Below are 13,241 nucleotides of genomic sequence, written 5' to 3'. Positions count from 1 at the left end.
CTCTTGAAAGAATTTTGGGTTATGACCAGTTTTATAGCAATTATTAACAAGATGGTCTCAATAGTCATGTGCAGTTTTTTGAGTGAACATGAGTCTTTAATTCACTCTGGTGGAGAACTAGGAGTGGAATTACTAGGTTGCATGGAAAGTGTGTGTTTATAAGAAACTTGCCTGTTTTTCAGAGGACTGTAACATTTTGCCTTCCCATGGGCAATGTGTGAGAATTCTAGCTGTTCCTCATTCTCCTAGCACTTGCTATTGGTTGGGAGGTTTTTGTGTGGTTTAGTTTGGTTTTCATTTTAGTCACTCCAGTAAATGTATAAAAGTATCTCCTGGCTGTCACATTTGCATTTTTCCAGTGACTAATCATGTGGAGTGTAATTTAAATGTCTTTTTTCCATTCTTTTAACTGCTTTGGTGAAATGTCTGTGTGGCTCTTTGCCCAATTTTTAACTGGGTTGCTTGTTTTGTTATTATTGCACTTTAAGAGTTCTTTTTGTAATCTGGATCCAACTCCTTTTTCAAATACGTAACCTGAAAATATTTTTTCCCAGTTAGTGGCTTGTCTCTTCAGCCCCTTAAGAGGGACTCTCAGAGTGCAAGCAGTTTTAATTTGAATAAGTTCAATTTATATTCTTTGCTCTTATGGACTATCTTTATAGTATAGTATCTAAAAATGTCTTGCTAAACTTAAGGGTCACACAGATTGTCTCCTGTATTTTCCTTTAGAAGTTTTATAGTTTTACTTTTCTTACATTTTTAAGGATTTATTTGAGTTATTTTGCATAAAATATGAGATGTGTCAAGGTGTACAATTTTCACATATGGATGTCCACTGGATCCAGCACCATTATTTGAAAAGATTACCCTTTCTCCATTGAACTGCCCTTGGAACTTTGCTATAAGTCCCCTGACTACCTTTTTTAATCTATTTCTGGACTCTATTCTTTTTTGTTGTTCTATGAGTCTACTCTTTCACCAATGCTATACTGTTTTGATAACTAGAGTAAGTCTTGAAATCAGGTAGGTGTAAGTCCTCCGGATTTGTTCTTCTTTTTCACATTTTTGTCCATTCGAATTCCTTTACCCTTCCATAGAAATTTTAGAATTAAGTTGTCAATATGTATAAAAAATTGCCAGGAATTTTTGAAAGATTGTGTTAAATGTATAGATCAATTTGAAGAGAACTGACATCTTAGCCAGAGGGAATTTTGTAGTGTCTTACCAGCATATCTCTTAATTTAGTTGTCTTCTTTTATTTTTTTCATTGAAGTTTGCTGTTTCAGTATACAGATTTTGCATGTATTTTGTTAGTTTTATAATTAAATATTTTTTATTATCCTAAATAGTATTTTGGGGTCTTTAAAAAGATTTATTTATTTATTTATTTGTCAGAGAGAGAGAGAGAGGATGCAAAAAGCAGGCTCCCTATAAGGAGCCCAATGTGGGACTCGATCCCAGGGCCTGATCACTCGATCCCTTCAGATCATGACCTGAGCTGAAGGCAGATGCTCAACCAACTGGGCCACCCAGGCATCCCAGTAATATTGTTTTTAATTCCAAATTCCAATTGTTCATTGCTGCTATATGGCAGAATACTATTGAATACTTGACCATTGTATATTGATCTTGTGTCCTGTGAATTCATTTTTTAATTTTAGGGGCTTTTTTTTGTACATTAAAATGAGTTGGGAAGGGTTCCTTCCTCTTCTGTTTTCTGGAGGAAATAGTATAGAGTTAATATTATTTCTTCTTTAAGTGTTTAGTAGAATTCACTAGTGAAGCCATTTCTGTTTGAAGTCTACTTTTTTGGAAGGCTTTTAACTATAAATTGAATTTCTTTACTATTTCTTTAATTTCTTTAATACATATTGAATTATTCAGGTTATCTATTTCTTTTTGAGGGGGGTTTATAGTGTATTTTTCAAGGTAATTGTACATTTTATCCAAATTGTTGAATTTATAGACATAGAGTTGATCACATTTCTTTATTATATTTTATAAGTATGTGGGATCTGGGGCACCTAGGTGGCTTAGTCAGTTAAATGTTTGGTTCTTGGTTTTGGCTCAGGTCATGCTCTCATGAGTTGTAGGATCAGGCCCTGTTTCAGACTCTGTGCTCAGAAGGAAGTCTGCTTGAAGATTCTCTTCCTCCGCTGCTCTCCCAACTCACTCACTCTCACTCTTTTTCTCTGTCTCTCTAAAATAAATCTTTAAAAAAAAAGTGGGATCAGAAGTGAGTCTGCTTTTTCACTATTGATGTTGGTAATTTGTATCTTTCTGTTTAGCTTTATCTGTTCTCTGTCTAGTAATCCAACCACCCATTCAATTGTTTATTTATGTCAATATGAACTCATGGATATTTACTTTATAATTGCATTATAATTTGGATTATAATGCAATACTACATTATTTATTGTTTGCTTAATCTTTACAACTTTGGCTATTGAGAGCTGTCTCAGTTGACTTCTGTGTCCCTTTTATGTACCTCTTCATTTTGTTTTTTTGTATTTTACCTTTATATATACTATATGCATAATATATTATAATATTATAATATATAACATATATATAATTCTATATATTATACTATATTATATAATATTGCAATAATATATTGCTACTATTTTTATTTTATACAATCATCTTTCGGGACAATCAAAATAGGAAACAAAATGAAATTTATTTTGCCTTTATTTCTAGTCTTCATTTCTTTGTGTGGATCTAAGTTCTGACTCATAGCTTGAAGAACTTACATTAATATTTCTTATTGAGTAGGTAGGCTAACAATGAGTTCCCTAAGTTTCAGTTTTGAGAAATTCTTTATCCTTTATTTTGAATGATAATTTAAATGATAATATAAACTTATCATTCTCAGTCAACAGGTTTTGTTTTTTCTTTCAGCAATTTAAAAGTATCCTTTCATCACTTTCTTGCTTGCATGGTTTCTAACAAGAAATCTGCTATAGTTCTTCTCCCTGTTCTTCTGTAGATAATAGTATTTTTTGGTTGGGCTGCCTTCAAGATTATTTCTTTTTCTTCATTTTGGTCAGTTTATAATGTGATATGCCTAGGTGTGTGTTGTTGTGGTTTACAGTTTGTATTTATCCCATTTCGTGTTATCTGATTTTCTTGGATCTGTGATTTGGTACCTGTCTTTAATTTTGGGGAAAAAATGTAGCCATTTATGTTATTCTTTGAGATTTCTGTTGCATGTATTCAATATATGTTGCATATATTGTCCTGTAACTCTTGGATTCTCTTTGGTTTTGGGTTTTGTTTTTTTTTACTGTTTTGGGTTTTTAACCTCTATTTTCTCTCATGTATCAGTATGGGGATTTTCTACTCACTTATCTTCCCATTCACACATTCCTTGGCTATTTCAAGCTCATCAAAGACATTCTTTATCTCTCTTGCTACCTTTTCCCATTCTAACGTTTATGTAATTCTTAATTATAGCTTCAATCTTTTTTTTAAGATTTTATTTATTTGTCAGAGAGAGAGAGAGAAAGAGCACAAGGAGGGGGAGCAGCAGGCAGTGGCAGAAACAGGCTCCCCACTGAGCAAGGAGCCATATGCAAGACTCGATTCCAGGACCCTGGGATCATGACCTGTGCCAAAGGCAGATGCTTAACTAACTGAGCCACCCAGATGTACCAGCTTACATTTTCCTATTACCATTTCCCATCTGGTATTGTATGTTGCCTACCTTTTCCATTAGAGCCATTGCCATGTTAATTATAATTATTTTGCATTTTCTATTAATTTCAACATTGTGTGTCATATCTGAGTCTGGTGGGTTTTGTTTGCTTGTTTGTTTCTTAAGTGTATGTTTATCTTAGCTTTTTATATAGTTCTGACATTTTTATTGAAAGCCAGGCATCTTATGTAGTACCCTAGATACTGAAGTAAATAATTCTTAGGCCTGGAAATGAGCGTGCCTTTCCTCCTACTTGCCTTTTTGTGTGCCATGTTATGTTAAATCTAGTAAGGAATTGGCATAGATTTGAGGTTTGATGTTGCTATTGTTACCCTCAGTATACTACAAATTGTTCTTTTGATACCTTGTGTTTATGGTTTGGGCTCATTTGCCAAGGATTATTTTTTCAATTTTTGTTTCTATCTGACCTTGGGTCCTCCCTATATATTGTCCCCAGAGAGAATCTGTCTCTTGCAGCTAATCAGTCTGTATTCCAGTTATTTTTATTCAATATTTGTTAGTCTGGTGGGAGAGGTTAGGAGGGGCATTCCATTTATGTTCTGATTAAGCCTCTGTCTTAGCAAGGCACTGTGTCTCTTGTTCTCAGACTGTTGACCTTCACTGGTGTTCCTGCCCCTCCTCCAGCTGTAGAGCCTAGAGAGTATTTCTTTCCCTCCCCCATGAATAGAGCTTTTATTTTTCCAATTTTGTTTCTCCCAAGATATACAGAAATCTATAGTGGGTTATCACAATGCCTTAAAATAGCAGCTGTTTGTTGCTCATTTTCCTGACATTAAGTCATTTGTTTTATATGAAAACTGGGAGAAATGGGTTGATTAGAGTTACAATAGAGGCTGCTGTGTTCCTCTCCCCAGCCAGCACCATAAGGTAGACTTTCTTAGGATTCTCCCCAGTCTTCCCTGTGAACACCTTTGTGTTTGTAGACTTCACATTCTTATGCTACCCTACTCTCACTCTTTAGGAATTTATTTTTTTCCATTTTTAGCAACTTATTTTTTAAATTTAGCTGAATCTTCTTGCTAGCTTAAGTGACAACCCAAGGCATATGTCCTAGGTAAGCAAATTCTCAGGTCCTGTTTTTTTTTTTTTTTTTTTTCTTTTTGCTGTGGAGAAATCTACAGATAACAGTCTCTTCCCAAATTTTGAGTTAGTTGTTTGCCCTTCAACCTCTATTTTTTGATGGGATCATTCGAAGTAATTAATTTTCAGTTTGTCCAGAATTTTCCTTTTGTAAGAGCACAAATGCTATTCTTTCCAGTTCTCCACATTCCTGAATTGAAATCAGAAGCCTTGGGCTATGTTTTTAAGGTAGGGGAGGTGGATAGGGGGATAACGTAATTAGGTGATGAGCATTAAGGAGGGCATTTGACATAATTAGCACTGGGTAGTATAGGCAACTGACAAATCATTAAATTCTACCACTGAAACTAATAACACACTATATGTTAATGAATGAAAGAAAGGAAGGAAGAAAGAAAGAAAGAAAGGGGAAATAAACTCATATACCTATAGTCAAAAAAAAAAAGATAAAAAGCATGGTGCCTTTGAGACTGTTTGCTTTCCAGCTTCCAGTTATCATTGACTTGAGGAACCCAACTTTGAAGTCAAGACATTGGGCAGCTATTGAACAAACAGTTGATGCCTCCCTAGTGGACCTTGAAATTCCATTAACCTTGGAGAAGCTCTCTGAGTTGCGTGTTTTTGATTTTGCCCAAGAAATCCAGGACATTTCTGGACAGGCTTCTGGAGAAGCTGCCTTAGAAACAATTCTTAAAAAGGTAAATCTGGAAAATTGTTCTGAAGATCAAGGACTGTGTAGATTTTCATATTTAGCATGAAGATCACCAACTCTGGATTCATCTATATGGGTTTTTCATCATTGCACCTTTCAATTTCTCATCAGTCGTCCTTCTGTTGTTTTCTTACCATTTATTACCATTATTATTGTCAGCAACACTTTCATCAGTATCCTCTTTCCACTTAGTTTATAGTCCACTTTGATGACAACAAAGTTTGATATTTACAGGCTTATATGAAAAACCACATTCCAAGGAAGATCTTTTATAGCAAAATACATCATCTTTCAAACTACCAGAAAAAAGTAACAGTGTGAAATGCTATAAGACAATGAAGAGACTTCCCTACTTAAGCTACTTACCTCCTTACCCTAAAAATACATACATACCCACAAATCACCTGTGTAAAAAGAAATATTTTCCTTACATTAAAGGCATAAAGTGGTAAGGGATGGACATTAACATATCACACGTTACTTATATGTATTTAAATGTTCATTAATAAAATTTAGCCTATCAGTATTGTTTAACCAGGAAGAAGATTTCAAGAATTTTAAAGGCAGTTAAGAGGAAAATGGGATGATTATGGAGTTTTCACTTATTTTATTCTACTTGCATTTATTGAGTACCTAAACAAATTAATTTTGGAATCCTAAGAATTGAATTATTTCTAAGGTGGAGGATTCTTGGAAAACAACTGAATTCGTCATTCTCCCTCACCGTGACTCCAAAGATGTGTTTATCCTGGGTGGCACAGATGACATACAGGTAGGGTAACTGGGTTATTGAAAACCCATGGTAAAGATTGGTCAGACCTACTCCTGAATCTTCTATGGGAGATTATGATGAAGGAATGAAATATGAGAGTTACTAAGAAAAAATCTAATTGGAAAGGCAAAATATGAATATGAATAATTGACAGATATGCTTGTACATGAAGTATTAACAAAGCAATAAAAGTGGCATACATATGAATTATAATTGTATACTTAACAGTTGAAAAGTTTAGAAAAGCAAGAGATAATTTTTTTTTTTAGCAAGAGATAATTTATAAGCTGAAGTGATCACAGCATCCTTCCTAGACCAGCCAAGACATGCTGGACCTTAAAGAATAAATGGTATTTGACAGACATAGATGAGAATGAAAGGCATTTCAAACCATTTAAATGAGGCAAAGAAACATGAACAAGCATTTCAGGTTTATACCGCATGAAGAAACTAAGTTCACCTGAATTTTTTTGAGATAGGAGTCGATGGCCATACTCTCTGAAAAATGAAAGAAAATAAATCTAATCGATGCATTTGGAATATTCTTAAATGATTTAAAATTCAAACACATATTTGTTTAGTAAAAGGATCTGTATCTTATGGCCAAATTTAAAAAGCAAAGCCTTGACCCATTTGGGTGTACCCATACAAGAACTAATGATGAAATGGCTTTGCCAGGTGTAGGTTGGAAGAGCAAGACCAGATGTTACTGTTGGCAGTAGACAAGAGAGCAAACCTAAGATGAAAGTCAGGTAGAAGCAGGCCAAGTGATGCTGGGTGATGGGACATCTGCTCTCAAGAAATTTATAATTTAAATAGGGCAATTAAAATCCTTTAGATTAACAGACACATTTTTTAGAATTCACATGTTCTGTAAGGATTGCTGTAGTGTAAAGGGGAAAAGTAGGGGAAGGAGGTAGAGGGAAAACTGTTTATAGTCATTCTAACCTTGATATGAATGAGTTCAGTTTCCCCATTCCTCAAGATAATTGAGATAAAGCAATTTTTCATTGGATAGAGAAGATACCTAATTTTGTAAGTTTTGATTACTTTAAGAAATAAAGGCTTAGATGACCAAATGGTATAAAGAAGGTACCAGATACCTTAAAGTATGGGGAGAGAGAAGAAGAGTATCGAACCAAACAATAACAACAAAAAATGTGCCATTAATAATTACAGAAATAGGCAAGATTTGGCAATCAGAAGTCTCTCAGTAACATTTGAGAGGACGTGAGAGTGGGTTGTGATGCACTGAAGTGGATAAGGAAGGGAAGCAGATGGGTAGGAAACAGTAGGCGGGACGAGGCTATTTATTCAAAAGGTTGGACTTTGAGTGGACTCTTGGGATTAAACATCTGTAATTATCTTTGAGAGCACAAACTCATGATGCTGCATGTTTTTTTCTTCTTTGTTTAAAGGTCCTTCTTGATGACAGCACCATCAACATTGCAACCATTGCCTCATCACGTTATGTTGGTCCACTGAAAACTCGAGTGGATGACTGGCAGAAACAACTTGCCTTATTTAATCAAACACTGGTGAGTGAAGGCAGTTTCAGTTCATGCACTCAGAGAATTGGGGAGCCACAGTACTTTAGAAATCATTTCTTTAATCTGATATGGTTTAGAAATAAGACAATTGTTAAATATGATATAGTTTAAATATATAGTTTAGAAATAAGACTTAATTATTGACATTTTATTATATTCAGAATGTAAGGAAAATGCAAATATACTAAGTTTTTCTTTATATGATTATGCCATATCATATTAATTATTATTGCCATGAAACAATATACCACAAACTTGGTGGTATGAAACAGTCTATATTTATTTTTCCACAGTTTCTGTGGGTCAGGGGTTCAGGTATGGTTTAACTGAATCTCCTACTTAGGGTCTCACAAAGGTTCAATCAAGATGTGGGCCATGACTTGGTTCTCATCAGAGGTTCAACTCAAGGAGGATCCCTTTCCAAGCTCACTCACATTGTTGGCAGAAACTATTTCCTCGCAACTCTGGGATTAAGGGCTTCAATTTCTTGCTGGCTCTCAGGTGGAGGTCATCCTCAGCTCCTCTATGTTGCCCACATTTTTTGTTTACTTATAAATCTATAGTTTTATTGAGACAAAAGTGACAATGTGGTATGAAGTTTACATTTAAACCAAGTTTTCATTAAAAAAACTAGCACCAGTCTGAAAAGATTTTATAATGGAGTTCTAGATGCTCGTCTAGATGATATGAACTACTGATGGGTATCATGATTCAAGATAGCATTTTTGGTATTTGTCAATTCCTAAGATTAAAAAAATTCTCTTTGTTATGTGTTTTAAGGTGATCACTGCCCTAGTATGAAAGCTTAACCTTTTTCTGAGACCAGGACTTTTGAAATCATTCAACTCTTGAAATGATTCAATGAACTTGTGTTGTCACTAACTGAATCCTGCCACCAATGGTTTCAGAATTCAAAGTTCAAAAGGCAGAGAACCTCTAAGAATTTTTCACCTTAAGAATATACGCCCTTGTCTTCAGCTATTCTCATTCCCCCTGCACCTCCCTCTTTCCCTCCCTAAGACCTCAGCCAGTTGATATATTAAACTTTGTAATTGGAAAAGAAAGGTACATACACTCCAGTGAAAGACTTGTCTCCTCAACCGGTTTCCATCCCAAAATGGCAGGCAGCTTTGGTACCTTATTAAGTGGCTTAATTAAACCTTTGCTGCCAACAGCTTTAAGCTCAGGCAGGGAACACCTGGGCTTCTAAGTTTCAGGCATTCACAGCTTTTAGACAACCTCTCACAGTACCACAACAACCTCGTATACACTGGAAAAACACACACTTTTGCTTTAAATCTCCTTGGTACCCTTCCTTGTGGTACACCTTTCCTTTTTATTTTATTCTACTTCAGATTACCCCACAGTAGAACAAAAAACCCATTTATACTGACCTTACTTTGTTCCCATCCAATCTCTTTCTTAGACTGCAGATTTCTAGCTTGACCTAATTATGCTTAGATTTCTAAATATTCTTTTTTTTAATTTTTAAGATTTTATTCATTTATTTGACAGAGACAGAAGTAGCGAGAGCAGGAACACAAGCAGGGGAAGTGGGAGAGGGAGAAGCAGGATTCCCGCTGAACAGGGAACCCAATGCAGGGCTCGATTCCAGGACCCTGGGATCATGACCTGAACCAAAGGCAGACGCTTAACCCACTGAGCCACCCAGGTGCCCAGGTTTTTAAATATTCTAATATGAAAAGTTATCTGTACAATAATAAAGGCACTAAGTGGGAAAAGATCTTTTGTTCCAACTTTGTTTCATGGAGATCATTTTTAGGAATTACCCTCTTTGATGAATCCCTTATAATCTGATACCTTTCCAGCCTCCTCTACTGATGGCTGAGCCCTATAAAGGGAGGGACTATAGAGCAAAGTAATGTGTTCACAGGAGGCCCTTAAAAAAGTGCCAAACAGTGGGGACTATCCAAATAATTAACTGTAAAGTAAGATACTTGAGATAAACCAGGGAACACTTGTGACACTATGGCTCAGGCATAACCCCAAATCCAGAGTGAGAAGTGAGAAACTCTCACAGATGTTGGGCTGACACACACACTTGCAGGAGGCACAGAGTACCGTGAGAACTAGGTCCCGACACTGCATTTCTGGGATAAAAAATTTGATGATGCCCACATTTTTCTCCTAGGAAGAGTGGCTAAACTGCCAGAGAAACTGGCTCTACCTAGAAAGTATTTTTAATGCTCCCGATATTCAGAGGCAGCTACCTGCCGAGGCTAAGATGTTCCTGCAAGTGGATAAGTCATGGAAAGAAATCATGAGGAAGGTAAACCGGCTGCCTAATGCTCTTCGAGCAGCAACTCAACCAGGTATAAAACAAAATTTTAAAAAACAAATAAAAAGACTTTACAACCATCTATAAGATTCTGGCAATATGGGGGTACATTCAATCCTTGTTGATTCTCGTCAGCGTTGATGACCATGAACAGTTGTAGCACATCCAACACTCTTGCTGAAAAATGTGAACTAAGCACTGTTGTTGCTGTTGTTAACTATTATCGCTGTTATTATTACTCGTCAGCTTAGTTCATAATTTTGGCACCCAAGAATCTGATTATTTCTGCTCCTTTTATAATTTGGGGATTCTGCCACAGAGTATCTGTGAGGCCTGCATGTCATAATTTGACTACAAGATATATATTCACATTCAGTTGACCCGTTCTGCTAAAGCTCTCAGACTTAGAACCATAAAAATGTCTCCATCTGATTTTTCAGTAATTCGTGAAAAACATTTATGATGGAGGGCTCTTTTGACACAGTTGAGTGGCATTTGAACAGAAAGCAGCAGGAAAGAGGGCGTGAGACACATGTGCAAATCTGAGAGAGTGTGTGAAAGGCAGAGAGAAGAACAAAATTGAAGCCCCTAAGTGAGAATGCACTTAGCGTGCACAATGGTCTGTGCTTGGGTTTGGCTTTGGTTCATGCACCAAAAAAGTGGGGTGCACCAGCTAAAAATTGTTGCAGGTTGAATACTTGTTTGTCTGTGGTAATTATTAAAATTAATAGTAGATAATGTTATTAAAAGTAACAGTTAACATTGTTAGCCAACCTCCCACAATTTATGTTTTTTCGACCGTTTCTTATCAAATAAAGGCAAAGTTTTAAAGAATGTTAATATCATATTTTACTTCCACTTAAAATGGTATTTTCTATTGATTTTTAACACAATTTTACTATTGCCTTTTCCCACCCAATAAACAGGACTTCTGGAGACTTTTCAAAATAATAATGCATTACTTGACCAAATTCAGAAGTGTCTAGAGGCATATTTAGAATCAAAAAGAGTCATCTTTCCAAGGTAAGTTTATAAAGCAACCTATGATATTTTTAGTAGTGAAAACTATCCATTAATTTAAAAGGGTATACTTAAAAAGAAACCATTACCTCAAAACATCAGGGAACCAGAACAAGAAACAAGAAAGATACGATAGTTGGCCGATCAATCCAGCTGGTATCTTGATTGGGGAGTGTAAGACTCAAGAATAGAGGTCAAGTATTTGGTGGAGGACTAAGTGGGTGAGTACCCAAGGTGCCGGAGAGATTCTTGGTCTCAGCATTGTTTCATTGTTGGGTTCATGTGTGTGTTTCTGCCTGCATGTGTGTCTGTAGATGTGCATGCGAAAAGTCAGAGGACACTTTTGCCTGAGCGGGTTTCTTTGGATTAATCAGTGACCTAAGAGTGTCACTGGAGAAGTTGTCTAAGAGATCTTTTCACAAATGTCCAAATGAAATTTTTTATTCATCTCTTTATTCCCAAAACATACCAAATGTTGTGCTAAGTGCTGAAGATACAAAGAAGAAAAGGCTGGATTCCTGCCCTAATGGGGCTCATGGTTAACACATGAATAATCATGTAAATAAACCATTATAATATAGTTTTTTTAACACCAGGATAAATTACGTGATGATAGCCAAAGCTCCCAGCTTCAGTCATTAGGGCATATTGTACTATAAGACAGGGCAAAATGGTTCATCTTCCCTGGTATTTTCCTGTTAGTTGTTAAGGAAATGGCCATTAAGGTCTGTCCTTGGACAAGCACTGTGGCAACCAAGGGTAGGTGCTTATCTGTGTTACTTGGTTGAGAGGGGTTTTTCCTGGGGACCTGGACTGGGTACGAGTGTGCACGAGAAATCCAAGATCCAGAAGATTTAGTTGAGTTTTAACAGAAGTGGTCGGGCTTTAAGAATACACACAAATCTTACTAAAATCTGAATTCATCAATTCATCAATTCAGGCAACATGGAGAAAGATGAAAGACTTTGAGGTTTGGAATGTGCCTTTTGTCTGTTTCACTCAGTGGTTCCCAGCTGGAGTCTCCCAAAGCCAGAGAAAATCTGTATAGTACTTTTGATACTTAAAGAAAGCTGGAAGCAAATTCACCGTGATAATACTGACCACCGAAAAGCATCCACTTTTATTTGTTCTTTCGCTTAGAACTGCATGAACTAGTTCTATATGTGTTCCGTCAGGAGGCTCTATGTGGTGTTGTTATACACTGTAGCTTTCATGAAGACATACTGTGAGCTGCAGACCAAGGTAGCTCCTGGTAGCAAGATGAATACAGTACTGTTCTGCTCTCACAGGGCTCATGGTCCAGTCTTTATAGTTGTCTGTTTCATTAGTTGAAAGAGAGGTGTGGGCACAAATTAATTACTACTGGATGGTAAAGAAGCAGGACAGAAGCATCTTTATTTCTAACTAATAACTGCCTTTCCATTCCCAGCCAGGGGCCCTGGACAAAATTTTAAGCAGACCTCACAAATTTTCTGGTCATTCTCAAATGATAATATAAACAAACAAAAACCTCTCGTTCCCTCAACCCAATAAATGATCTCTAATAATCAAACTCTGAACTCCTTTCAAAGTGAAAACTTCCCCCCTTCTCTGCCCAAGCCTGTTGCAGGTCTAAAGTCTTTGGTGATAATGAGGATATGTGGGGACCAACCCGCCCCTCTCCCTATGAGGTTTCTGAGGTCTCCAGGTTTGGGGCAAGGAGAAGAGAGGCAAGGCAGCAGAGCAGCCTGACCTACCTGGCCCCCTCTCTTCCACGTGGGGCCTGCCATGGGCTCTTTTCCATCCGTTCCCTTCTAAACCAAGGGGTCTCTCATAGGCAGCCTCCTCCACTCTAGAGGCGAACTGTCTTCTCTGACCAGGCCCTTATCCCTCTCCCTCATCCCTGGGCATCCAGGTATGCCCCCTCTCCAGTTCTCTTCCTGTGGTGTCTTCGTGCCTCCAAATGGCCCTGGTGGGCAAGATCTAAGAAGATGCCACACAGGATCACACCAGTATGGCCCACATGTGGATATTCACAGAACCAAATAAAGTTCCTAAAACCACCTGTCCATCTACCCAACACATTAGGTATTAAAGTAGGGACGTGT

At 36.8% G+C, this 13,241-nt stretch overlaps 1 protein-coding gene across 5 annotated transcripts in view; it reads left to right on the top strand.

The window, feature by feature from the left end:
• DNAH6 (dynein axonemal heavy chain 6) overlaps window positions 1-13,241 on the top strand; it is a 220,051-nt gene that overhangs the window by 62,059 nt on the left and 144,751 nt on the right. For all 5 annotated transcript variants that reach the window (XM_082743451.1, XM_082743452.1, XM_082743450.1 and 2 more), the window contains 5 exons: window positions 5,287-5,499; window positions 6,193-6,285; window positions 7,704-7,823; window positions 9,988-10,168; window positions 11,061-11,157. In XM_082743451.1, the coding sequence (XP_082599577.1) occupies window positions 5,287-5,499; window positions 6,193-6,285; window positions 7,704-7,823; window positions 9,988-10,168; window positions 11,061-11,157 (704 nt within the window). The remainder of the gene's footprint in view (window positions 1-5,286; window positions 5,500-6,192; window positions 6,286-7,703; window positions 7,824-9,987; window positions 10,169-11,060; window positions 11,158-13,241) is intronic.

Source organism: Mustela nivalis (genome assembly GCF_964662115.1).
Source record: "Mustela nivalis genome assembly, chromosome: 8".
Classification (NCBI taxonomy): domain Eukaryota; kingdom Metazoa; phylum Chordata; class Mammalia; order Carnivora; family Mustelidae; genus Mustela; species Mustela nivalis.
Note: the sequence above shows the minus strand (reverse complement) of the source record. Positions and strands in the feature narration are given on the sequence as shown.